The sequence below is a fragment of the Triturus cristatus genome, chromosome 2_2 (assembly GCF_964204655.1).
Source record: "Triturus cristatus chromosome 2_2, aTriCri1.1, whole genome shotgun sequence".
Lineage (NCBI taxonomy): Eukaryota > Metazoa > Chordata > Amphibia > Caudata > Salamandridae > Triturus > Triturus cristatus.
In genome coordinates, this window is record NC_140582.1 from 462018070 (window position 1) to 462045811 (window position 27742).

Below are 27742 nucleotides of genomic sequence, written 5' to 3' on the forward strand. Positions count from 1 at the left end.
AAAACGCCCCCACCACACTTTTACATGCACTGCAATCGCTCCTGACCGTTTCCATTTTTCTTTACCAATACATGGGCAGCTGCATCCTTCAACTTGAAATCTAGAGAAGTGCAAGTTTAGTTACCCCTCTTTCAGGCAGAGACACCCTTCATACATCACAATTATGGGTGATGCCAAAATACCTCCAAGCCCTACTGAACAATGGGCCTCAACTACAAAACACTTTTGCAGCCGCAAAGCTTTTGAATTACAAAAACAAACAAGTTACTTACCTTCGATAATGCCTTATCTGGGTAGAGACTATCTAGCTGCAGATTAATTACTTTAGAATTATCTGCAGGTGTCTAACTGAATCAGGAAATTCTTGACGAAGTAACCCCGCGTGCCGGTAGGTGGCATCGTTTGGCCCCGTGTCGGCATCATCCAAACAGGAAGTAACGTGTGCGGTGCCTATATAGGTGCCACCCCAATGCACCAAAATCAGTTTTGGGACTTTCCAAGCCAGAAGCGTGGAGCCACGAAGAATGCTGATGAACTGGTGTACAGTGCTAAGAGCCTCAGAAGGGTAACCTTATACAAAATTCAGTTTGCGGAGAGGATGGGAGGGTTGGTAAGGAATCTGCAGCTTGATAAGAGTATCTTACAGCTAAGGTGATACTGAAGGTAAGTAACATGTTCATCTGATGAATTTGTGTGGCCGCAGATTCTTTACCTTAGAATAGATACCCAAGCAATAACTTCCCGGGGGTGGGTCTGCAAGCAGATTAGACTGTAGGACCGAACAAGCACAACACTTGTCACATAGACCTCACTGTTCAGACGAACAAGTTATTTACCTCCAGGTTGCTTACTTTTGAATATTCCCCAGGCATGAGGCTGGATTAGGACATTTTTGAGCAGTACCCCTGCACGCCATTAGGTGGTTTCATCTGATTCTGTGCCATCCACGCCGGAAGTGAAGTGTGTAGTGCCTATATAGGTCCCACCCCAATGCGCTTACATCAGTTTCTTTCCAGACATTCCACACCAACAGCGCAGAGCCATGAGTACTGACAGACAGGTATGCATGTCTAAGGCCTTTAGAAGTGTGACCCTTACACTGTAATCAGTTCGCAGATTGGGGTGGATGGGTGGGTCATGAAGGAATCTGCAGCTAGATAGTGTCTTTAACTTGTTCATCTGATAGAGACTTCTAGCCACAGATTCTTTACCTTAGAATAGATACCCAAGCAACACCTCACCAGAGGTGGGTCTGCGAACAGATTACACCAAAACGTCCTGTAGGACAAACGTAAAGTGCCCATCACGACAGACCTGACAATCCAGGCAGTAGAGCTTGCCGAACGTGTGCAAAGATGCCCAAGTTTCGGCCCAGCAGATGCCCAGGACAGGGACTCTCCAAGCTATTGCAGTGGTCGAAGCCTTGGCTCTGGCTGAATGAGCACAAAAACCCTCAGGGGCTGCTCCTTGGCCAATATGTAGCAGAGCTTTATGCAGAGCACTAACAATCATGAGATGGTCCGTTTCTGCACAGACTTCCCCATCTTAGCCCTAACATATCCTACGGAGAGTTGATTGTGTACCGAGAGTTCTTCTGTATGATCAAGGGAGAGCGACAATGATCTTTTTGGGTCCAGGGAGTGGAGTCTCTCCTCTTCTTTAGAAGGTTGAGTTGGAACAAATAAGGTAGGCAAGGAGATATTCTGGCCTACATGAGAGGGTGTTACCTTTGGAAGTAAAGAGGCATGTGTTTCAAGAACCAGCTTGTCTGGTTGAAGGGTGGTATAAGTGTGCATAGAGGGCCTGCAGTTTGCTGACCCTCATGGTTTATGTAATGACCATTAGGAAAGCTGTCTTGATGGTTAGCAAATGGAGAGGGCAGTTGTGCAGCAGCTTGAAAGGTGCGCACTTCAGAAAAGTGAGAAACATGTTTAAGTTCCACTGAAGCATGATGAATGGTCTGGGAGGAAACATATGCTGGAGAAATTTGAGAAACCTAGTAACAGGTGAGAGGATGTAGTCTTATGACTAGAGCGGTCGACCTCGAAGCTGGGGAACCGGGTTCGAGTCTCTGCAACGACGCTGAACATCATGTGATTCTGGACAAATCACTTAATCTTCCCGTGCCTAACAAAAATCAATGTGTCCTTCTGTAACGAAACTGGTGCTCATGTAACAGGTGACTTGAATAAAATAAGTTGGTCTGGCAACCGCAAAAATGGGTGATAAATAGCCCTTAACTGTGTGCACAGCCCGGCTGGATCAAAGATAGAACAAAGAGTAAAACCTGAGAAAAGGTGTGCAGGGAGAGGGTCGATGTTCTTGGATGGAAACCATGTTACAAATTTGTTCCAGCGGCAGGCTCAAACTGTCTTGGTGGAGGGATGCCGGGCTGCCACAATAACATCACAGACTTAGGGAGGAAGGTCGAAAGCTGTCAAATGTCACTGCTCAATCTCCCCGCATGGAGGTGGAGGGTGTGCAAGTTTGGGTGCATGGCCCTCCCCTGTTGCTGTGACTGAAGATTCTCCTGAAGAGGTAGCTTCAACAGGTCAGGATACAAGATTCGCTGTGCCTAATGTACGAGTTACTTACCTTCGGTAACGATGTATCTGGTAGAGACGATTCTAGCCGCAGATTTCTTCAAGTAGAATTATTCCCAGGCGTGAGACTGGATCCGGAAAACTTTCTTGCCCAGCATCCCTGCGTGCCGGGGGGACGGCATCACGCGACTCCAACCAGGCATCGTCCGCGTACGTGACGTCAGCGAGGTCACATAAGTCCCACCCCGGCGCACCTACGTCAGTTTTCTTCGGAGAACTTTTACGCGCCACAACGCGGAGCCAGCAGGCAACACTGTGTGAGTATAGGAACAGTGTGCGAAAGAACCGAAAAAGGGCGGTGAGGAACAACACCATAAAGAGCAGCGCCCGGCACTGCAGTACCCAAAAGTAGGGAAAGAATAAGGAACAGAGCAGCAACCCTGCAAGTACAGAGACAGCGGCCCCCGGAGACAAGGGATATATGTAAAAATGTCACGATAACATGCAACAGGACTACGACCCCAACCAAAGACAAGGAAGGGGAACCAGTCGGGGACACAAAGGGAACGACAAAACTCCAAGTCATCCCAAACACAGAGTGTGACAACCCTCAACAGGAATAAGGGAAGAGGCGCAGCCAAAATACCCCAACCTCAAGGATCGCCAAGAGCCAGAAGCACCAACAAACCTATCCTCCCATGTGACCAAGGGAGGAAAAAGGGACAGCCTGACAGAAAGAGAGAAAGAATGTACTCAGAGAAGACACAGCCACCCATAGGGAAGCGAGTGCAAAAGACTAAATCACAAGCCCTCACAGAACGGAGAGGAAGGACAGGCCGTGAAGGAATCTGCGGCTAGAATCGTCTCTACCAGATACATCGTTACCGAAGGTAAGTAACTCGTACATCTGATAGAGACTACTAGCCGCAGATTCCTTCACGTAGAATAGATACCCTAGCCATACCCAAGGGGAAGGAGGGTCTGCCAGAGGACCCCACCCACCGGGGCATAAAAGAGGGCCACACGGGGGCAGAGTCCGGAAACAGGACGAGGAGCTCCGTCCCCCAGGCAAAGGAAAAAGAAGAAGAGAAGAAGATAGCCTGCCCTCACTCAGCAGAGGAAACAAGGCAAGGCGCAAGGAGGCCAAACATTCCACGCCCATGGGAGGCAACAAAACCTCCGCCCAAGGCCAAGGCCAAGGCAAGGAAAGGAGCACCGCAGGAGAAGAGCAACCTAGAGACTCCAAGGAGAAGAGGCAGGGCAAAGGCAATCCCAGCCAGGATGGCACCAGCAGCAAGAAGCAGGCGTAAGCCGAAAATTGGGGAACTCAAGGTCATCCAGGAAGGATCGTCCAACGCCCGCAGGGACAAACTGCGCCAGCAAGAGGGTCAAGAAGCCAGGGACCACCCCCCCCACAGGGAGAAGAGGTAGAACCGAGTGCAAGGCCCACTGGAAGAAGCGGAGAAGGCAGAATGACAGTCGCACTAAAGCCCCAAGAACGATGCAGAAAGAACAAGAGGGCGGCACTGGCAAGCTCCGCCAGACGCCAGGGACAACACAGAACGAAACTCTCAAGCAAAAAGGCGAAGAAGAAGGTTGCATCCGCAACATACCATAACGCCACGAAGAGCAGAAGCCCGCAGGCGACCACAACTCCCCAGAACATATCAGGGCTATATAACAGCCAACCCTGCCCCACATAGGGCAGGTCATATCCCAAGACATGGGAACCTCTTAGGAAGAAACTTCCACAGCAGAGGGCAACAAAAAAAGATCTGCGGCAAAAAACCCTGAAGGAGGCCGATCAAGCAGCCAGAGGGGTAACGGAGAAGGCCCAATCTCAGGCCCAGCATGGTGTAAAAAAAACAAAGGAAAAACACACAGTCAAAAAGGGATGGCCAGCAGCCAACAGAACCACAACCTCAGCCAGACAACTGGGGCGACCCGCCCCAACGGAAGAACAACTCCAAGAACCAGATTAACACGCAGGTCACTGAGGAGGAGAAGAAGGAGGGGGAGAAGGAGAAGGAGGGGGAGGAGGAGGTGGAGGACGAAGTCCCGCCAAGAACCTCTCTGTCCGCAGGGGCATGGTACGAAAGAGCATCATCGAAGAGAAAGTCCACCAGCCGTTCTCGATCATTCTCCGGGAACACACTGTCCCGAAGCCAGGCATGGCGACGAAGGGCAACCGAAAAAGCAATGGCACGGCCCAGCAACTCCAGGATGTCCAGAGCGGAGCGAAGGATAAACGCCGCCAGCTCCCGACCATCCAAGACATGGTGTCTTAAATCCACACAGGCACCCTCCTGAGAAGCGGCAGACATAAGGGACTCCGCCGAGTCCCACAAGCAAGAAGTGGCCCTAGCCTAAACCCACAGTGTGTTAAGGGCCAAACATATTGCGCCCCCAGGAGTCCAGCCAGCGGGCCTACGGCAACGGGGGAGACAACAGCGGCGGCAAAGCAGGAAAGGCTGACTGCAAAAGGGGGCCTCTGGTCGAAGGGTGAAGAGAAAGGCACACCGGATCACGCGGTGCCGGACGGTGGCGGTGCAGAAGGTCCCGGGTCCCCCGTGGCAGGACAGCCCCAAGAGAGAAGAGTGGAGTGAACCCTCGAAGGGAAGCAACAGGTCTGTACCACCAGAGCCCTGATGGAGAACCTCCAGAAGATGATCTCCAGGGAAATGGGTGGCTGGATCACCCATGCGCAAAATTCCCACAGTCGTGGAAACAGCGCGTGCCAAAGCCATACCCGCCTCTGTAGGGCCCCGTGGAGGGGAAAGCAGCTCCTCGTTAGGTGACGGCTGCAAGCTAAGGCGGCCATCCCCCAAGCTAACCAGGGGAAGGAAGGGCCAAGGCCGAAAGGAAGGAAGAGGGACTGAACAGTGGGGGACTTTCGGCTCTTCCGGCCAAGACCGCGGTCGTGGAGACGGCGAGGAGCCGCCTTTAGACGACGTCGGGGAAAAAGCCACGACACGGCAGCCCGTCTCCGGCGAGAATGACACCAGCAACCGCCGAACCTCTGGAGAAGAGGAGGCGTCCGAAGACGAGTCAACGACCCGACGTCGCCCCGGGGCGACCTCCGACACAGCGCAGGAGACCGGAGCCGCCTGCGCAGAGGGACGAGGAGACCCCTGCCAGCCGCGACTAGTGACAGGGCGAGATGGGCCCTCCGCCGACCCCTGCGGCGCCACCAGGGCCAGCAGCTGCCGGCGCCGTAGCGGTGTCACCTCGGCCTCGGACAAGGCCGCCGCCTGTACCGAGGACCGAGGGGGACTCGGGCAAGAAGGGCCCTCCGCCGGCCCCTGCGGCGCTTCCAGGGCCAGCAGCCGCCGTGGCAGCGTCACCTTGGCCCCGGACAAGGCCGCTGCCCATCCCGAGGACCAAGAGGGGCTCGGGGTGCGACCCGAACCCCGGCGACCTCCCACGACACCACAGGGACTCCCGCGGGAGTTTGCGGCGAAGCAGAGGTGCCGTGGTCCGAAGGAGGGACCACCGAAGGGCCGCATCCCAACGGCACCACATCCTCCGAGGATGGATCCGAACCAGTCGGGGCCGGCGACGCCACGGAGGGCCTCCCACACTGCCAGGGATCCGCTGACGTCCCAGGAGGGGAAGGAGGAGGAAGAGAAGCCAGCGAAGCCTGCGAAGCCTGCAAAGCCGCCGCATATGTCTCCATCTGGGCTCTGGTCGCCCCCACACCAGGAAACTGCGGATAAGGGGACGACACGCGAGGCCGCACCACCCGCGGAGAGCCCACGCCCCCAACAGTACGGAAACCGACCCTCGGGGACAAACTGCGACACTTACCAAGAGGTGAGCAGCGCACTTGCGACCTGGGAGAAGATCGAAGCCGGCGAGGGAAGCCGTGGGTCCGAGAACCCTCCTCCGGTGCCGGGCGAGATGACGCTGCCGACCTGGACACACGAGCTGAAAGAAGTTTCATCCGGCGCTCACGCCGGGACTTCGACTTCATCTGCTGGCACACCTCACAATCAGTGGAGTTATGGTGCTCCTCCAAACACCACATACAGATGGGGTGAGGATCCGTCGCCGACATGAGTCGGCCACACGACGAACAAGTTTTAAAGCCCGAAGGCATTCGTACACTGTTCCCACACATGCAGCAATAGCATAGGGGAAAGGCCTAGACAGGCCCAGAGCACAAACCGGATCCGCGTTGCACGCGGAAAAGGAAAAAACTGAGCAGGCGCGCCGGGGTGGGACTTATGTGACCTCGCTGACGTCACGTACGCGGACGATGCCTTGTAGGAGTCGAATGATGCCATCCCCGGCGCGCAGGGACGCTGCGCGAGAAAGTTTTCCGGATCCAGTCTCACGCCCGGGGATAATTCTACGTGAAGGAATCTGCGGCTAGTAGTCTCTATCAGATCCAGCACAACTAGAATGACTTGAGCCTGGCCATTCCTCATCTTCTTGAGAACTCTGGGCAGGAGTGGTATCCGTGGAAAGGCGTACTGGAGGCCCGAGTGCCAGAGTCTTGGTGCAAGAGCCACATTGGAAACTCCAGTGTGCTGACCTGCTGACATTGAGCGTTCTTGGCTGTGGCAGGCAGATATAATCAAGGATCCCCCCAATCCTGAAAGCGACCTTGTAGCACCTCTGAATGGAGACGCCCTTGATGATCCTTGAGGTATCGACAGCGGAATTCACCACCCTGGCGTTCAGAGAGCTCGCTATGTGTTGAACCACCAGGCAAATGCCTTAACGTTCCCGCCTTGTCAGGAGACGTAGGGCCCTACAAAAGATCTACAACCCCACCCCACCCTGTTTGTTGCAGTACCACATACCAGTGGTGTTGTTCTTAAACATCATCACCAGCCTTACCTTTAGCGAAGGAAGAAAGACTTTTAATGCCAATTGGATCAGCGTAAGCTCCAGCAAGTTGATGTGGAGCCCAGATTCTGCCAGAGACCAGAGTCCTCTGATCTCCACCTTTCCCAGGTGGCTGCCTCAGCCCAAGAGGGACAAATCTGTCACTACAGTCAACTCCGGATGACCTAATGTCGGTTCGTCAGCCACCACTGCAGGTCTTTTGCAGTCCCCTCCAAGATCTGGACCATGTGGAAATAATTCATCTGATGTTGTGACCAGTGGCACGTCAGGCCCTAATGCAGAGACCGCATATACCAACGGGCATGTGTCACTAGCAGGAGTCAGGAGGCCATGAGGCCCAACAGCCTCAGAGTCAGTCTCACCGAAATCCAGGATAGAGGCTGAAACATCAGTATCATAGCCCAGATATCCTGGACTAGTTGCTCGGCAGGACCGGCTCGAAACAGCACTGTGTCGTCAACAGCTCCAGTGAAATGGAGCATCTGGGAGGGAGTCAGGTGAACTCCAGTGAGTGTAGGAGATCTGCCATAGTTTGGAGGTGGGAGACGGCTGCCTGGGGAGAGCGCGTCTTCAACAGCAAATTGTCCAGGCAAAGGAAGACTGAAACCCCTGAATTCTGCAGATATTCTGTGACCACCACCATTACCTTGGTAAACAACCAAGGGGTGCTGGTAAGGCCTAAGGGAAGCAAGGCAAACTGAAAGTGCTCTTGGCCCACTGTCAACTGCAGGTAATGCCTGTGGGCAGGCAGGCCAGGATGTGGGAGTATGCGTCCTACAAGTCCAATGCTACCATCAAAACTCGAGTGTCCATGGCAGACAGGAATTGAGCTAATGTGAGCATTTTGAACTTCTCCCTTTTCAGAAGAAGTTGAGAAGGTGCAGGGACTGAGGCCATCATCCTTCTTGGGCACCAGAAAGTAGCAGAAATAACAACCATGACCTACTTCTGATGCCAACACCCTATTGATGGCCCCTTTGACCGAGAGGGCCAACACTTCCTGATGGAGCAAGAATAGATGGTCCTCTGGCAGCCTTTCATAAGTGGATGGCATAGGTGGAGGGGTTTTCATAAAGGGGAGTGGAGTAGGCCCTCTGGGCGATCTATAAAACCCACTTGTCCGATGATATGGACTGTCAGTGGGGTATTTAATGGTGGATCCTGCCCCTACTGGTATAAAGGCAAACTAAAGGGGTTTTGAGGCTGCAGCTGCCGGGTGGAAGGGCAGACTGACCCGACTTCTGGCTGGTATTTCCATGTGACTTGTGGGAACGCGTCCCCGGCCATGATGGCCTTGGTGGCTGGGTGAGAAAGGATGCAGTTGGGCTGGTAGCCCCTCCCGTACCCATGGAAGGGGCAAAAGGCAGACTGGGGTTGAGGGCGGGCCATGGAGAAGCTCAAAGATCTGGCCATAGCTCTGCTGACTTTAAAGCGCTTCAGCGCCAAGTCTGCCTTTTCAGCTAAAAAGGAGAGAGCCATCAAAGGTCATGTCCATGATGGAAGTTTGGAAAGCCTATGAAAAGCTAGTGGTTTTCAACCAGGTGTGGCATCTAAGTGCCACTGATGACACAATTATGTTGACTAGCGAATCAGTCTTGTCCATCCCACATTTGATGTGCATCTCGCCCAACAGCAATTGCTTGGGTGACTATTGCTCTGGCCTCGTCAGAGACCATCAGCAGCACATGCACAACTGAGTCCCACACAGTGTGGGTGTATCAGCCCAAAACGTGCATGGTGTTCATCGACGACAGTGCTAGACTGGCGGAAGAGAGCATACTTTTGCCAAAGGTATCCAGCCTTTTGTATTTCCTATTCAGTGGAGTGGTAGGGAACGTGCTGGGACTAATTCGGGAGGTGGAGACTTGGACCACCAAACTCTTCAGGTTGGGGTGCTGGGTGAGGAAACTGAGGTCCCCAGGAGCGGGGCCACATTGGATGGCAATTGTCCGATGCACAGGAGCCCATGTGCAGGGCTTGGCCCGGCTCCAAGTAGGACATCAGTGACGGATTTGATGAAGGGAGGAGAGATTCAGAAGGAGTAACTCTCGGCTGAACAACCTCAGTCAAAAATGTACAGTTTCTTGAACTGTGTCCAGGGTGCAACCCAGAGCAGATTCAGTGCTATGGCACAGAAGACGTCTGGGCATACCCTTCCCACTTTGGGTGACTATAGCAACACAAAAAGATGATGGATTTTCATATGGTTGGGTCCAACCTGGGTTGGCATGATGAGCAAAAAAACTCATGGATTTAACCCAAATCTGTGAGTGGGGGTGAATGTTTGACAATGTTCAGCATTCCATCCATCATCTTTTTGACACATGGAGCAGGAAGTAGCTCTCGACTGCGCGCAGGGGTACTGCTCACGCAAAACGTTTCTGGATCCAGTCTGAAGCCTGAGAAATTCAAAGGTAAGGAATCTGCAGCTAGAAGTCTATCAGATATGCTCAGCCAGGCATGCCTCCATAGCAGAATTGCAGGGTTGAAACTGTCGCAGTATCCGCTACTGCTAGTGCACATCGGCTAGTCACATTAGATATGAGTTTCCCTTCATTAACCAGTTCCTCCTTTTTTAATTACACTCATCTGGGAAACATGATAGAAGATCTTCCATCTTGTCCAACTGTGCTCAGTTATAACGAGAAAGCAGGTCTACAGAGTTAGAAATGCCTACAGTAATCTTCGGGCATGTGGCTATTTCCAGCTCTGCGTCGGGAAGCTTCTGAGGTAATATATTGCTGGCCCTCCTCATCACTGCCCCCAGTGTTGATGTTGGAGTCTCCGGATGTAGCATACTGTTACCTGCTGAGTCACCTCCCTCGTACTCCTCCTCTTCTTTGGCCCCATGATCTTTTCTCCCTCCAATACCTCCGGTTTGGCAGTGGTCTCCACAAGTTGTTGTGTCCGAAGATATTTACAAATCTTTTTTGATTGGAACTGCTGACACGCTGCACAATCTTGGTCTCTGTCATGGGGAGACACACAAATTAGACCAGATGTAGATCGTGTGGGGGTATTTTGTGTTTCACAGCAGGTACCTTCAAAGTGAGTTCAGATGAATTGCCCCTCCCAGAATATTCTCTGCTCCGGGTGGAAGATGCCAAGTTTTACCAGAGTCGGTTCCTTGGGGACTAGTCACCAATGTCTTGTCCACGTCGCGGCTTGATATCTCGACTATGGTATTAGCTTCTGTCGGTCTGTAAGCCCTAGAGCTAAGGCGTCTATAAGCGGGCTTCAATGACAATGTTCAAGCTCGATGGCAGAGAATAACAGTTTGAAGATGGAGTCGGAGACCATGCACATTACCTCAAAGAGGAGTCACAGGATGTGGTGACTTGAAAGCCTTCCTCAAAGAATAACGAGTTTTAAGTGTCCGAGCTCAACACCCTATGGCAGGAGTATGCAGAGCATATTTATCTACAGCCACACATGCTATGAAGAACACGTTACTTACCTTTGGTAAGAAACATTAGTTAGTTAGATTCCTCACCTTAGAATATCCCCAGGCGTCAGGCTGGATCCGGAAAGATTTTTTGTAAGCAATACCTTTGCGCGTCGCTAGGCGTCGTCTGCGGCTCCGCGTCCGTCGTCGGCGTCGTGATCACCGGGATGACGACGTTGGAGTACTTAGACAACACCCTCGTGCGCTGACGTCAGTTCTTTGACATAGCTTTCCGCGCCAGGAACGCAGAGCCATGCAAGAGACCGACACTGGTGCCAAAAATTCTAGGGCCCTGAAAGGGATGACCTCAACCGTAGATATCGGTTCGCAGAACGGGGAGGATGGGTGGAGCGGTGAGGAATCTAACTAACTAATGTTTCTTACAGATATATCGTTACCGAAGGTAAGTAACTTGTTCATCTGAAAGAAACACGTTAGTTAGATTCCTCACTTTAGAATAGATACCCCAGCAATACCAACCCCGGTGGTGGGTCTGCGAACCAAGATCAAACCAGAAAGTCCTGGAGAACAGAACGGCCAAAGAAGCCGTCTCTCCGGACTTGCCTGTCCAGGCAATAGTGTTTGGCAAACGTGTGCAGCGAGGCCCACGTTGCTGCCTGACAAATGTCCTCCAAGGGGACTCCATGGCCCAGGGCAGTGGTCGCCGCTGTGGCCTGAGTGGAATGGGCCCTCAGCCCTACAGGAGGTTCCTTTTTAGCTAAGGAATAACAGGCCTTGATACACAAAACGACCCACCGAGAGATGGTTCGCTTGTGCACCGCCCGCCCCTTCTTAGCGCCCACGTAGCCAACAAAGAGTTGGTCGTCCACCCGGAACTGTTTGGTGCGGTCCAGATAGAAGGACAGCTCCCGTTTTGGGTCCAGGCGGTGGAGCCTCTCTTCCTCTTTTGAGGGATACGGAGGCGGAAAGAAGGTGGGCAGTGTAACAGACTGTCCGATGTGAAAGGCAGTTACCACCTTAGGGAGAAAGGAAGGACGAGTCCTGAGAACAAGTTTGTACGGATGGACAGAAAGGAAAGGAGGCTTAGAAGAGAGAGCCTGGAGCTCACTCACCCTTCTAGCAGAGGTGATGGCAACCAGGAAAGCAGTCTTAAGAGTCAGAAGATGAAGGGGACAATTATGAAGTGGCTCAAAGGGAGCGCACATCAGATAGGTCAATACTAGATTCAAATCTCACTGAGGCATTACGAAAGGGACAGGAGGAAACATGTGAGTAATGCCCTTAAAGAATCGAGATACAACAGGGGATTTGAAAAGAGAAGGCTGATCAGGAAGCCGTAAGAAAGCAGAAATAGCTGAAAGATATCCCTTAAGGGTGCCCAGAGCAGAGCCCTGCTGGGCCAGGGAAAGAAAAAAGAGGAGAACCTCAGAAAGAGGGGCGGAAAGGGGATCCACAGCCTTTGCTGTGTACCATGCCACAAATTTGTTCCACCTGCAGGCGTATACCGATTTTGTGGAGGGACGCCTGGCTGCCAGAATAACATTACAGACTTCAGGAGGCAAGTCAAATGGCATCAACTGCCGCCGCTCAATCTCCACGCATGGAGATGGAGGCTGGACAGGTTCGGGTGGAGGACCGTCCCCTGCTGCTGCGACAGAAGCGGATCGGGGGATCGATCGATAGACTGAGTAGCTCGGGATACCAGTATCTTCGTGCCCAATCCGGAGCCACCAGAATGACTTGGGCCCAGTCGCACCTGATCTTCTTCAGCACTCTGGGCAGAAGTGGTATAGGCGGAAAGGCGTATAACAGACCGCAACTCCACTCGTGATGAAAAGCGTCTCCGAGCGAGTGCCGCCTTGGAAACTCCAACGCGCAGAACTGCTGACATTGCGCGTTCTCTTCGGTGGCGAATAGATCTAACCAAGGCTCTCCCCACTGCCGAAATAGGCCTTGCGCCACGTCCGAGTTTAGATGTCATTCGTGATCCATCATGCACCGGTGGCTGAGTTCGTATGCTCTGGCGTTCAGAGAGCCCGCCAGATGTTGAACCACCAGGGTGATGCCCTGATGTTCCAGCATTGTCCAGAGGCGCAGAGCCTCCTGACAAAGGGTCCACGACCCCACCCCGCCCTGTTTGTTGCAATATCACATGGCGGTGGTGTTGTCCGTGAACACCTGTACTACACTTCCCCGAACAGAGGGAAGGAATGCCTTCAGTGCAAGTCGGATTGCCCTCAGCTCCAGAAGGTGGATATGGAGCCGAGACTCCGCCGAAGACCAGAGGCCTCTGATCTCCGCCTCTCCCATGTGGCCCCCCATCCCAGGAGGGACGCATCCATCACTACTACGTGCTCCAGTTGGGGTAGGGAGAGGGATCTGCCACTGACCCAATCGCGGTCCGTGAGCCATCACTGCAACTGTCTTGCAGTGCCCTCCGAGATCAAGACACGGTCGGACAGGTTGCCGCGATGCTGGGCCCACTGAAACTTCAGGTCCCACTGCAGAGCCCGCAAACGCCATCTGGCGTGATGCACCAACAGGATGCAGGAGGCCATCAGACCCAGAAGCCGCAGCACCAACCTGACCGAAACTCGGGATAGAGGCCGAAAGATTGGAATCAGAGCCTGAATATCCCGGACCCGCTGTTCCGGAGGATAGGCCCGGAATTGCGCCGAGTCCAGAACCGCCCCGATGAAGAGGTGCTTCTGGGAGGGACTCAGATGCAACTTTGGCACATTGATGGAGAACCCCAGCAAATGCAAGAGGTGGGCCGTAGTCTGGAGGTGGGAGACGACTGCCTGGGGCGAGCCCGCCTTCAACAACCAGTCGTCGAGATAGGGGAAGACTTGAACCCCTAATCTGCGCAGATGAGCTGCGACCACCGCCATCACTTTCGTGAACACCTGAGGGGCACTGGTGAGGCCGAAGGGGAGCACGGTAAACTGAAAATGCTCTTGGCCCACCGTGAACCGCAGGTAACGCCGGTGTGCCGGCAGGACGGGGATGTGGAAATAGGCGTCCTGCAAGTCCAACGCTACCATCCAGTCTCCAGAGTCTAGGGCAGCCAGAACCTGAGCTAAGGTGAGCATCTTGAACTTCTCCTTCCGGAGGAAGGCGTTGACGCTCCTGAGGTCCAAGATAGGGCATAGGCCCCCTTTGCCCTTCTTGGGAACCAGAAAGTAGTGGGAATAACAACGACGACCTACTTCTAGACCAGGAACGCACTCGATGGCCCCCTTAGCCAAGAGGGCCGTAACTTCCTCCTGCAGAAGTTGCAAGTGATCCCCCGAAATCCAGGTGGCACTGCGGTGGCATGGCTGGAGGGGTCGCCTCGAAGGGGAGGGAGTAGCCCCTTCGGACGATTTGCAGCACCCACCTGTCCGATGTGGTGGTACGCCAGTGGAGCAGGTGATGGCGAACTCTGCCTCCCACTGGCGTGGAATGGGCCTGAAAGCTTGGACTAGGAGGGCTTTGAGGCGGATGGTGCTGGGGTAGATGTGGACGGACCGGCTCGTTGTCCCCCTGCTCCGCCTCGGCAGAATCCACGTCCGCGACTGCGTTGAGGTTGGTTCTGCGGCCTGTGGCTAGAGGGGGCGCCCCTTGCTTGGCCACGAAAGGTGCGAAAAGCGGAAGTTTGCGGGCGGGGGCCGAGAGGCCCAAGGACTTGGCTGTAGGCCTGGAGTCCTTAAAGCGCTCCAGCGCACTATCCGCTTTATCGCCAAAAAGGCGGCTGCCATCGAAGGGCATGTCCATGAGGGTGCTCTGGACATTCCCGGAGAAACTCGTGGACCTCAGCCAGCGTGGCGACGAATCACCACCGTGGTCGCCATTGCCCTGCCTAGCGAGTGTGTTGTGTCCAGTCCACATCGGATTGCATGCCGTGCCGCATCCCGCCCCTCTGCATGAGCCTGGGCGAGCAATGTCCGGGCCTCCTACGGACACTGGGGCAGCAAATCCTCCACCGTATCCCACAGGGAGTGGGAGTAACGGTCCAAAAGACACGCGGTGTTGATAGACCGCAACCCCAAACTAAGGGAGGAGAACAGTTTTTTCCCAAACGGTTACAACCTTTTGGATTCCCGATCCGGGGGAGGAGATGGGAAGGAGGTCTGGGAGGTAGAGGCCTGGATAACCAGGCTCTCGGGCGTGGGGTGCAGTGACAGAAAACTAGGGTCACCCGGTGCAGGGCGGTGGCGCCGGGCCACTTTCCGGTCCACAGGAGGAACTGTGGAGGTCTTGGACCAGGTGCCCTTCAGAACGTCCATCAGTGCTTCATTGAATTGCAGCAGAGGCTCCGAGGAGCTTGCTGACGGTTGAAGCACTTCAGTGAGGAGATTAGTCCTCACGGCCACAGCAGGCAGCTCCAGCCCAAGGGCTTCGACCCCTTGCGCAGCACCACAGAAAATGTAGCACCTTCCTCCGAAGCCACGGTCGGAGGAGAGATGAAGCCAGTGTCAGGGGAGGTGTCAAGACCACTGGCATACCCCAGTTCGTCTGCCCAGTACTGAGATAACTGGCCCTGCCATGCCAGAGTATACAGGTGGAAGGATCGGAGCCGGGCAGAGGATGAACCTGTCACCCATCGGCGTCGGATGCGGCGCCGGGTGGCGCCGCTCCGATGCCGGGCCCGGACCGGGACTAAACCGAGGAACGGCATCGTCCGGACGTGCTGCCGGGGGCGGCTCCGGAGGGGTCGGCGCCGGGGGCGGCTCCGGAGGGGTCGGCGCAGGGGTCGTGTGGTCGACCGGCGCCGACTGGGATCCAGGCCTGGATCCCTCGGGGGCCTGTGGCGTCGGGACCGGAGTCGATGACGGCGCCGGAGCCGCCGGCTCGCTAGGCCTCCCAGTCGAGCCTGCGGGGCCCGAAGGCGCGCCGGCAGAGCCAGGTTTCTCATGGCCACGAAGAAGTCCCTGACCTTCGCCGGAGTCGCATCAGACCCAGGGACCGGAGGGTATGGGGTCCGACGGGACTCCTGCGGCTCCGACGGAGCCGCGCGGGTGGTGCCACCCGAACCCTCAGCAGAGTTGTGCAACCGGCGAGGGGAGCCAGAAGAGCAACGTCCCCTCTTCGACTTTTTGCTGTGCTTCGACTTACCGGATCGCGAAGACTTTGACCCCGACGAGCAGAGCCGACTGCCGGAAACTCTAGCAGTTTGCGGGACCGCTCCCGTCTAGCCTTCGAAGTCAAGGCCCGGCAGTCGAGGCACGACTCGGCATTGTGGTCGGCCCCAAGGCAATAGAGGCACCGGCGGTGGTGATCCGTGACCGGCACCAGAGTCGTCGAGGTCGACGAAGAATGGAACCAAAAGAGTTCAAAAAAGTTTAGTAAACCCGCTGATATGTGATTGTTTCTAGAGTCTCTGCCTTTCCCTCCTTTCCCTTACTATAGATCTGTGCCTGTTGGACGTGATGGGGCTCGTCCCCCCTGATGGGAACCTCTCTTGGTGTTTACAGTACCTTTCGCCTTGCTTGTGTTTAGGGTTGTATTTATGTTTATGCAAAATAGAACCTTTGGCTCTCTTGTCAGTGATATGTGGACGCAAGCATGTGTTGAATCTCTAAAGCTGCCGTACCTCCGGGTTGTCGGCTGAATAGCTGTGTCACTGATCTAAAATAAAGGTTTAAAAAAAAAAAAAGTTTCGTAAAAAAATGACTAAAAGGGTATGCTCTTCCCAGATCGGCGCTTACTGGCGCGGAAAAAAGAAGAACTGACGTCAGCGCGCGAGGGCAGCGTCTAAGTACTCCGACGAAGTCATCCCGGTGATCACTACGCCGACGACGGACGCGGAGCCGCAGATGACGCCTGGCAACGCGCAAGGGTATTGCTGACGAAAAATCTTTCCGGATCCAGCCTGGCGCCTGGGAATATTCTAAGGTGAGCAATCTAACTAATGTGTTTCTTTCAGTTCAAAACATTTCAACCATCTACCAGAAGTCATGGGAATAATGGGTCAAAAGGCAATTCCCTTTAGGGAACAGGTGAGCCATCAAGAATTTCAGCTCCCTGGGAGCAATGCAATGACGCCGTGCAACCTGCTGATTGATACTTGTTGCAATAAACAGTTTGCCTCAAACCGCTAAATTGGGGCTTATAATGGCATTGTTAAACTGCCACAAGAGTTCTTTAGTGGTTCTCTATGGGGATATTTGAATTGGCTTTTCATAGCCAACAGTAGCTACAGGACTTCTGCAGCCTCAAGCAGAACTGCAGTAAAGCACACTGGTGAAATGGAAGCCCCAAAAGTCAGTCCAAGTCTAAATCAGGTGACTTTGCCTATGCCGCTACCATTTTGAAGGGCCAAGGAGTCAACTGCCTGTGCTTTAGATAGGGAGTCGACTTACCTATAAACTTGGCGTCAATGTTATAGACCATAGAATGCATCTTAACCAGATTTAAAGTGGATTCCAAAAATGAATCTAATTTGCCATGGTATTCATAATGAGGCTGGGATTTGTATGCCACCTTTTCCAAAAACATTGTGACTCCTGCAAAGACAAGAACACACAGATTGTCTTTGGAAAGCTTGTCAGGACATGGGACCGATCCAAAGCACACAGGGCCTCAGACAAGGAAAGTGGTGTGAATGACACAGAAGCGATGCCCAAAAACACAGGAATAGCCTTGAAATGGGCTGGGCCAGTGGTGGCTTGCTGGGAGACAGTCAAAGGCCTCACAGGTTCCTTGGAGCCCACAGGTGCACAAGAGGAAGCTAGAGAAGAACAGTTTAAAAACAAATGCCAACACTGCCTGGTGTTAAAGCATGAACATGACGTGTCACATGCAGAAGAATTGGTATAGTTTCCAGATCCAGTCTGGTGCCTGGGAGGATTCAAGTAGTGATGGATCTGCTAGAAGTATCCATCAGAAACAGGCTTATTTGCAACTATAAAAGCATGTTGTGTTATATACAAAACTCCTTTTATGAGTTGCATAAGTCTTTCAGACTCATAAAAGGGGTTTTGTGATTCATTATCAATTGCTTATATTTCCAATTGTGTGTATTAATGCTTTGCAAGGGCAATTGGGGGTTGCAAACCATTGATTAGATACTGACACCGACTTGGCATTGTATTTGATTTGCAATGGGGAACTGTTGCTACGTGACAGCTTCCCTTAGGGAATTGTCACTGCTGGCATCGGGATGAGCAGACAGCAATCCAGGGGACCCCTGCATGCTGCCATAGAAATCATGCCTGACAGAAATAGACTTTGTTTAAAGCAGCTCATGAGCCTTTAACAGACATAGGATACATAAAAATAAAAATAAGTTCCACTCAAGAATGTGAATGCAGGAACAGAGTGTTTGCTATCTCTTGCAGGCTTCCATTCTGACATTTAAGTTATGTTTTGAGGGTCACAATTTGTGTCCTGCCTAAATATTATTTTTTAAGGAATCCATATTTTAAGATACGACTGATAAGTACATCCGTTGTATCACAAAAAGCTTGACAAGACACAAAGAGTTGGTGAGCACTGTACACCTACTATTTGTGACCTGCCCAATGATCGATCAGGCCCTTAGTCCTTTTTTGCAGTCCATTTCTCAGTGGCTAGATTAGCTGCAATATACTGCACACTAATCTACCCTCTCCTATATCTGTAAGCAGTAATGCTGCTATACTTACCTTCAAAAAGTGCCCTTGCAATGTGTCAGACGTACATTCTAAGCAAACTCACAAAGAGACACTTGAAAAGCGTATGGTCTATTCATACCATTTTTAATGTCAAAACCTTGTCCCTAGCCACATTTACTGCATTTAAATTGTATGTTTTTACTGTGCACTTGTTATTATTTTACAATGTATATACAAACAGAGGCAAACACAAACAATTGAGGAATGTGGTGAGTTCTAGAAACAAGTAAATAAATAGTTGCAGGTCCTGTTTGCTGCGTTTGTTTCTTTTCTTTATTAACATTTATTTTTCTCTCAAGAATAGTGCAGCCAACGTGTTTCACCTTACACAAGGCTTCATAAGGGTGTAAAATATAAACCACTTGTGATGAAACAAGAATTCCCTCCAGTGGATAATCAGGCTTATTTGGACTCTTTCACTATTGCTACAGGTTATAACACCACAGTTTTCTAATGCTTCCAAAAGTCTGAGGCTATAGGAAGCATAAAGCCCAGGCATGTGTCATTCCATCACCATGGAAGTCAAGCAAACGCAGGTCCCTTTCATGTTCTAAAGCGCCGGTGTCAGGATATTCTTTCACGTATTGCCGGTACGTTTGGTCAATGAGCAGATGACCATTGAGGTGGGAAACGTGTAAATACAGTACATATTTTTATATGTGACGATTCCAGGTAGTGCAGCTGTTTAATCCCTGGCTGCTTCCCGATCTTTTTGAGATTATTTTACAATGTACCTCTCACACAGCAACATTAACCACTTAGCACTTAGTTCCTGGAAAAACAGTCCATTGCAACGGTGAAGCCAGACCAACCTCTGCTCATTTATAGCATGTTATTGATTTTCTTAGTGTCACCTCAGCCTTCACCTTAGACTCAAAAATGTGATGTGGGAAAAAGCAAAAGCTGAGTGAGTTCTGCGAGGATTGGTTATCTCTGCTAATCTCAGGCTAACACAATTTTTTTTTCACATGATGCAATTACCCACTGAATAAATTTCTAGCCGATATAGGAGATTGTCAATAATTTTAGGCTATTTTGAGAATGCCAATACTGTAAAAACATAGACCACTTACTCTCATGCTTGATCGCCTTAACTTTTTACGAACATCTCTGCGAATGTCATTCACTGCCACTGATTCCAACTGTTGGTAGCGTTGTATTTCTTGGTTTATAGTTCCTTCACTGGCACCGAGTTTCCTAAATAGAAGAAGGCAGAAAACTATCAACACAAAGTTTTTATAATCACTTTAAACTTACTTTCTACTGCTGATACATCTGAAAGCTGTGTCTAGCCTTTAAATATTGTAATTAGTTTATCAACTCTGGCTAACCAGTTTATTGCCGTGGCTACTGTTATTCTTCATTAGCCTGTATCCTTTGCTTTACTGTGGCCATATGTAGCAGTCAACTTGCTGTTGTGCAACAACTATATATTTAAATGAAAAATAATTTAAGTTTTTCCCAAAGTCTGTGTGTATAAACCCTCTCTATTACAAATATGGGTACAAATCTATGTATCCACAAGTTCACTATGACAATTGCAAAATATTACCATTATATTTGAGAAAATAACAGCACAGAAAGGGTAGCAATTCCTGATTAAAAGACGACACCATAGCAATCACTATAAAACACTTGACATTAAGTATTTCTGCCTATAACATGCAATGTTAATAGACAATGCACACCTCTTCCTACCAGACACCTTCCCATCAACTTTCTGAATTGCTATATTTTCCAATGATGACTTTCATAACCTATTGAGATCAAGATCACTACTATAATGTGTAGATACCCAAACAGTCTAGCTGCCATTGCTCAGCTTAGTTGTATGCCAAATCATAGTAGTAAACTACTGCACATATCTTGCATTCCATAATTAAGATATAGCTATGGATACAGGTATTAAATGCATGTCTCATATGGAATCTATTTTTACTTATGAGCAAAGATTGTGGACCTTTACAGTCGGTAAAATATTTCCAAAATATGTCTCAGAAAGAAGTGCAGAATGTGCCACTTTAAAGTTGCTTCAGCTTATCATCGCTTTCATTCCACTTTTTAAGATGGAGGCCACGGATCTTTTCTTTTCCAAACTTTCCTTGCTTAACATGTGCAGGGTCAGTCTTTGGCAAAGTCAGCAAACTTGTCTGTTGAATTAAGTCTGATCCCAGATTGCATCTTTTGAAGAGTGACTTAGCATAACTAGAGGCACACATACTAAGGGTGTTTACCTGAATAAATCGCCATAACATGCATTAAAGACAAATACAATTAATCAAATTAAAAGATATCTTAGACATCAGTTAGGCATTGGAATGACAAAGCAAAATAGCACTTCTTGTTTGGTCATGCTACATACCACACTGCTGAAAGAATGAACTCTTTATGTTACTTCCATTAGAGACTACAAGGGTTTATCTTGGTAAGAATAAATTAACTCTCCAGATATGTACCCTGAAGCAGGCAAGCATATGCACAAAAGTTGACTATTTTAATAACTTGACCAGGAGCGATTATTTATCTTGGTACTATATCGTTCTTATAAGTTAAAGATTTAACATTCATTAAAGTGCCTAAATACACATAATAATATATCTCTCCTATTTTAAGGATTGTAACAAAAAAAACATCCCTTGATCAATGTCCTTTTTTTTTTGTCAAACTATTTTTATTGCAGGACCAAGTACAACGTACAGCAACTAGGATGCATGCCAATAATGCAGGTTTCCCGTCCTCCCCTTAACCGTTAGTCCGTGCAGGATACACAGCCGTACTGCCCACATCCCGGAGGCCGGGCGGCGTCACATAGTCCCATGGCACATTAATACAAAACTGTCAGGAGCATACTTCCGGAGGGGAGCCCCGCTGCCCGCTTTTGATCACTGTCCCGCTGCTCCCCCAGATACGCTCAGAACTTACACTCTACTCCCAGAAACCGTAAACTTATAAACTCCCCCTCCACCCACCCCTCCCTAACCCTTGAGCAATGTCCTTTTAGTATAACTCCACTTCAAAGGAGAATATTTATGACACAAGGAGTCACGTTGTCTTGATGCAAGTTCCTCATTTATTTATTTTCTTTGTAGAAATAAATGTAATCAGCCCAGCCAATTTGTTTCATCCATTCGGACTTCATCTGGGTTTGTCTTTTTGCGAAACACTCATATTTCTCATCTCAGTAATAGTAACCTCTATTTTGCATTGTTTCTTATGTTCATATAATGATCCAAGATTATGACCAGTATCTTCCTCACACCCCAATAGCCAAATGAATCCTTATTCTTTCATGGTGTGTTGCTTCATAAAAAAAAGAATCCCTCCTATGATCATTTGCAAAAAAAGATTCAATCTTTCCGCTAATATTAGTAGCTTCTTGACAGCAGCATAGTAACTACCTCTTTCTTCAGGGTTCAGAGGAAGCAACACACCATGAAAGAGTAAGGATTATTTTGGATATTGGTGTGTGAGGAAGATACTGGTCACAACCTTGGATCATTATATGAACATAAGAAACAACTCTAAATAGACAGCTTGGACGCCCGCTGAGGGTGTGGCTTCGAGGTGGTGGGGTGGAGCGGTGCAGCTATTACCTGGACCGTCTTGCTGGCAGAGGGATGAAGCACCTGGCGCTATAACTCATAGGCCAGAGAAGTGGCGGAATCTGCATCTTGGTCTTTTCCCTTGGATGAGAGCCAAATGATATTTGTTGGCAGGGGGACCTCCCCTGTACCTCCCCCCATGCAAAGAAATTGACTCACCGTGATGTCTGGGATACTCTCAGAAGACCCAGCAGAAAAGACAATTAACACATGAGAAACATGATCAGTGCAAGGCTCATAAACCCACCTGCTTGTGCAGCCCTCAGTCGTAAAGGGGTACTAACTGGCTGAGATACTTAATGAGCAAATAACACAGATTCTCCTGCTTACCTTGAGGGAGCTCGGAATTGGGAGACCAGAGATACTTCTGTCCCCTCCTTTGTACACACAAATAGACACCTCAGTAACAAGGCACAAACCACCATAAAGGTGAGGAATACAGAAACTGAAAGAAGTAATGCGATGGAATCCCAACTGGAGAGTTGTGCAGTACAGTGAGTTAACAGTGGCCCTGGAAAACCATGAGACTTTACTTAAAGTAACAGTAAGAACTCCAGAGAAGCGGATGGTGGTATCTATAAGCCAAAGTGCTTCCTCATGGCCAAGGATACATTTCAGTGTAAAGTGAAACCAGGAAACATACACAAATAAACCATGACTAAGCAACCTCCCAGATATTTTGGTGAGAATGGAAGAAGGGGTGTAGTTGGGTAATTAGACCCTTAATCTCCAGCAATGGATAGAAAATGCAGCCAATATAAAGTTCCAAGGATGCTCTTGAACACAGGATTTCAGAGGTAGGCTTGGAAGTGATATTATTAAGGCAGAACCTCAGAAACTTGGTTGAGAGGATGACGGAAGCGGAGATGTGAATCTTGGGAATTGAAGATACGGTCAAAGAACTCATCAGATCTACTAGCAAACTCAGCAGACTTGATGAGCTAATCGAAAGTTGCGGAAAGCTGTTTGCGAAGGAATAATCTCAGTTTTATCGGATTTCCATAAGGAGTAGAAGGGAAAGACCTAGTGGCCTTAAAAAGTTTCCTGTTATCAACTATTGGTGCAGACAAATTCTCTGCATGTTTCGTTATCGAAAGGGTGGATAGGGCACTGACAGGGAGATGCTACCCTTTCCTGTGACCAATAATAGTTTGCTTCCTCAACTACCAAGACAGAGACCTAATCCTCAGAGAAATGAGAGATTGTCTTTTAAGCACCAAAAATATTGATCTTTCTGAACTACATGAAACTTGTCCAAGCACAAAGAAAAACTTATGAATAAGTAGAGCAAAAATCTAGAGAGAAAGATAGGACTTAAATAAATGCTGTTGCACCCTGCCAAACTGTAGGAAACATTATAGGCTGGGACCCAGGTCTTTAAAACTCTAGAGGAGGCATGGATTAGGATAGAGGATCCCAGCAACAGGAAGCAATGAGTCGCACAATGGAAGAGGGGTCCTCAGCATCCCTATTGGTGAGGCCTAATGAGAGTCATACACAGGCTCAATGCTGGAAACTCTCAAAGGGCTAATCGAGGTGACCTAACTTACTGCATAACAATACCAATACTTAAAGGGTGCTGAAGCAATTTCACGAAGAGGTGCAAAGATGGAGGAATCTCCCCTTAACATTACTAGGCCGAGCTGCCATTTATAAAATGATCACACTTCCCAAGCTGCTCTACATCCTTCAAAATATATATCACAAAATCTCTGATGAGATCTTTAAGGTGATAGATAGGGAGATGCGCACATTCCTATGGAATGGGGGAGGCATCCACGAATAGGCCTTCAGACACTGCAACATAGTCAATATAATGGAGGGAAAGGGCTCCTCGACGTTAGATCATACTACGGAGCAGCACACCTGGTAGCTATAAATGAATGGGTGCATCTGCTGGGAAACCATCCAACTATGCCCTCGAGAGGTTGCAATTCCACCCACAAACATACCATCACTACATATATGGGGGCAAAGGGGCACATCAACTACTCCCAGCAACCCAAAGGCAATAGAAGCATGGAAAACGGTTGGAACACCAAATGAAATGGGATAAGAAACACATGAGAGAGACTACGACTGAGGCGGATATATTTCAAGATTCTACACAGGGCATACTTCGATAGAGCGCGCCTACATAAAATTGGGAGAGCCCAAACACGAGAATGTCTCCGCTGTAAGGTGGAGCAAGGGACATACATACACACACTATGGGAATGCAATTGTATAAAATTATACTGGTCCAAATAATAGAAGAATTGTGTAAGATATTGGAGGCGCAGATACCCAGAGATATGTTCTCCTAGGTATACCTTCTGAGTTAGATCTCCCCGTCACAAACTCCTACTGTGTTATCTAGGATTGATTGTAGCCAAGAGAGATATTGCTAGACACTGGGGAGCTCCGACCCTCCCCACATTGATAGCATGGAGGAAGGGTATGGACCTCTACATGGGTGCAGAAAGGGTTACATACTAGGCAAGAGGGTACCCGAATAAATTCACCAAGATTTGGGACCCATGAATGAGATACTATGGGCTGGAAAGAGGGGTGAAGGGATGGAGCCTTGAACACAACCGAGTGTGTCAGACACAAGATGAAGCTGAGTACCCCATACTTTCCGTGGACACATGCTGTATGGCAAAATTAATAAGCAAACTAAGTTTAACGATAACAATGCTACAAACAATTGTATCTCTATTAATGCCGACTGAACTCAAAGATGTAATCTTTCATAGTGCTCCTTGTCTATTGTTTAAAGAAGTTCTTTCTTTTTTCTCCTTTCTGTGTACTGTATTTCTCTCTGCAAAATGCAAAATAAAAATATTCAACAAAAAAAATAACAATACCAATAGTTTGTATGCAGGAGAAGACCGGACGTACATGGATGAAGATAGACATTGCGACAAGAAAGACGGGGAGGTGCACAGCCAGCAGAGGATGGAGAAGTAAGTCATTGTGGACACTTTTTAAATGCACTCTAACATTTGCCAGAAAATGACAAAAAGACATTGGATGTGGGTGACCGTACGGTAGACCAGGGAGACTTAGGATGGAATACAGAGCGAGGCTTAAAGCGCCTTGGGTGGACATTAAGTATAAATGAATGATTAAATTCTCTCCCAGCCTCATTACTAAGAGGGCAAGGGGAAAGTTGAGACGTGTTATAATTTCAGAAGAGAGATGGAATATGTGCCCCTGTGCAGCCCGGCTTCCACAACCTCATCACTGCATGACAGCACCCCATCTGCAAGTATATTCTTAGTTTCCAGTGACCCCGAACAAATTCATCCTCTCCTCCACTTTGTTGCTGATAAATGCTTAAAAAGAACTGCTCCCCGGTGTTCCCAAGCTTTCCATACACAGCCCTCTGTAGCACATTTGTCAGCGACCCACTGGAACATTTCGTGGACCTGGTGTGCAGTACCAGTGTCCCGCTATCAAGGCACAATGACTAACTTTCTAGTACTTTTCCCAGTTTCACCATGCTCCAGTAGAATCCCCCTTGTCAGGTAATTTCATTGTGACACTCGCTAATAGAAGGACCAGTACCTGTCTGTCCTAATATTCATGATCCGGTTTTCCATCTTCCACAACTTGATACTCTGCAACAGTGCATAAGTATTATTTGTCTGTGCTAACCTCTAGAACGCTTCCTCGGTATCATGGTCCTGTTGGAAGTGGGGTGCTCACATAGCAGCAGCGGTTTAGTTTGACCACCTAAGGGACAATAATGTATTACATCCACGCTATCACAACCCATAGATACGATTGTGAAATGAGGTATCCTAGTCGTACCAAATGGTGCAAACTGCGCAAAGGACACTCCTCATCCTGAATAGATGGAGCAACACGTGGAAGCGCTGTAATATACCAACTGCTGTCACACTTGTGTTTTAATATACTTTTCTGCAATTAAATATGAACTATGATTTGGCAGCACTCACTAACTTTGCCAAAGCAGAACAATGAATAAGTCCTATACAAAGATTTGGGTGTTGGCCATGTCTTATTCCTCTAAGTTGACATCTGACTACCCACCAACTCTGCCACAACAGTATAATTCAGAAACACAAACATCACGTACTTATGACATGTAGATAGCAAAAGGTTGCTCTCCAATATTACTAGAAAAACACAGTACTTCAAACCACACAAAATAAACCTAAACAACAAATGAAGAGAATATGCAACACTACCTTCAGACAATCAAATCAGCATTAAAGGCTAGTCAGAAGGAAACACCACCATAACAGAGCATCACCATCAAACACAACATCACATCACAGCAAAGTAATCTAAGAATAACCACACAATATAGCAAACAAAACACTTTACGTACTGAACGCCCGGAAAAACAGATACATTTACAGAAAAACAATAGAAGACGTCTAGAAAATATATGTTAGAGCCTCTACAAGAAAGATTGTTACCAAAGGTAAGTAACTTGTTCTTCTGATAGAAACTTCTAGCCGCAGATCCCTCACCTTTTGAATAGATACCAAAGCAGTACCTAAATGAAGATTGGATGTGAATGGACTCCATCAAGAAAGTTGTGCAAAACTGAGCAGGCAAAAGGTCCTTTCTGGTGGACCGGACTATCCTAAAAATAGTGCTTTGTGAACATATGGAGGGAGGCTCATGTAGCTCCACATGCTATTGCAGTGGTAGCAGGTTTTTTCCTGGTAGATGGAACATGCAGTCCTTACAGAGGCTGCTTTTTAACCATAGTGTTGTAGATCTTAATGCAAAGCACGATCCAGCAAGATAGGGTTCTCTACTGCACTGGCCTTGCCTTTTTTCGCTCAAGGAAACCCCACAAAAAACTAATTGTCCACCCGGGTGGCCTTGGTACAATCTATGTAAAAGCTCAGTGCACTCTTGGGGTCCAAGTGCTGGAGACTCTCGTCCTACTTAAAGGGGTGAGGCAGAATATAGTACACCGGAAGGGAGATGGGTTGACCGACGTAGAATGCCACCACAACTTTTGGCAGAAAGGATGCCCGAGTCTGCAGAACCAGTTTGTTGGGGAAGAAGGTGGTGTGCAGTGGGTTGACACAGAGAGCTTGAAGCTCGCTCATGCACTGTGCCAAAGTTATGGCAGCAAGGAACATGGTCTTGAGAGTGAGGAGCTGTGAGAAAGTGCCGTCTTTCTTTTTTTTTTTTTTTTTTTTTTTTTTTTTGAAAACCTTTATTTCAAAATTCAGGACACAGCTATTCAGCCGACAGCCCGAAGGTTCGGCAGCATTACAAGTTAGATACAGTGATGTGTCCCCAATGCAGTTCAAAGAATAATGCAAAAGGTTCAATTTTAAATAAACACAGAAAAAACTAACAACAAACCCCAGCAAGGCAAGAACATTGTGAGCCCATGGCGGAGGCCCCCAGGGGAGACCGGACCCCACTCGTCTACTAAGTACAAGACTGTGTACGGAGGAAGAAGGGGAACAGCAGAGGCCCAGAACAGTTACTAAAACCAAGCTGTGCTGGAAAGTAGGTCAGGGGGAAAGCTGTTCCTCGGGAGGTTCCAGGTCCGGGGCAAGACATATTCCCCCCCTGTATTGGTTCCACCACCCCCAGACGGCATGCCACTTCCGGGGGCGACCTCTAGAGCAGTAGACCGTCTTCTCCCTAAACATGCTCCAATCCATGTTTTCCTTCCATGCGGTCAGTGTAGGGGGTCCCGAGGAGCCCCATAGC

The 27742-nt window shown here is 49.3% G+C and overlaps 1 protein-coding gene across 12 annotated transcripts in view; it reads right to left on the bottom strand.

The window, feature by feature from the left end:
* Positions 1-27742, bottom strand: part of BLTP1 (bridge-like lipid transfer protein family member 1) — a 1988102-nt gene that overhangs the window by 534132 nt on the left and 1426228 nt on the right. For all 12 annotated transcript variants that reach the window (XM_085641559.1, XM_085641555.1, XM_085641564.1 and 9 more), the window contains one exon: positions 19514-19637. In XM_085641559.1, the coding sequence (XP_085497685.1) occupies positions 19514-19637 (124 nt within the window). The remainder of the gene's footprint in view (positions 1-19513; positions 19638-27742) is intronic.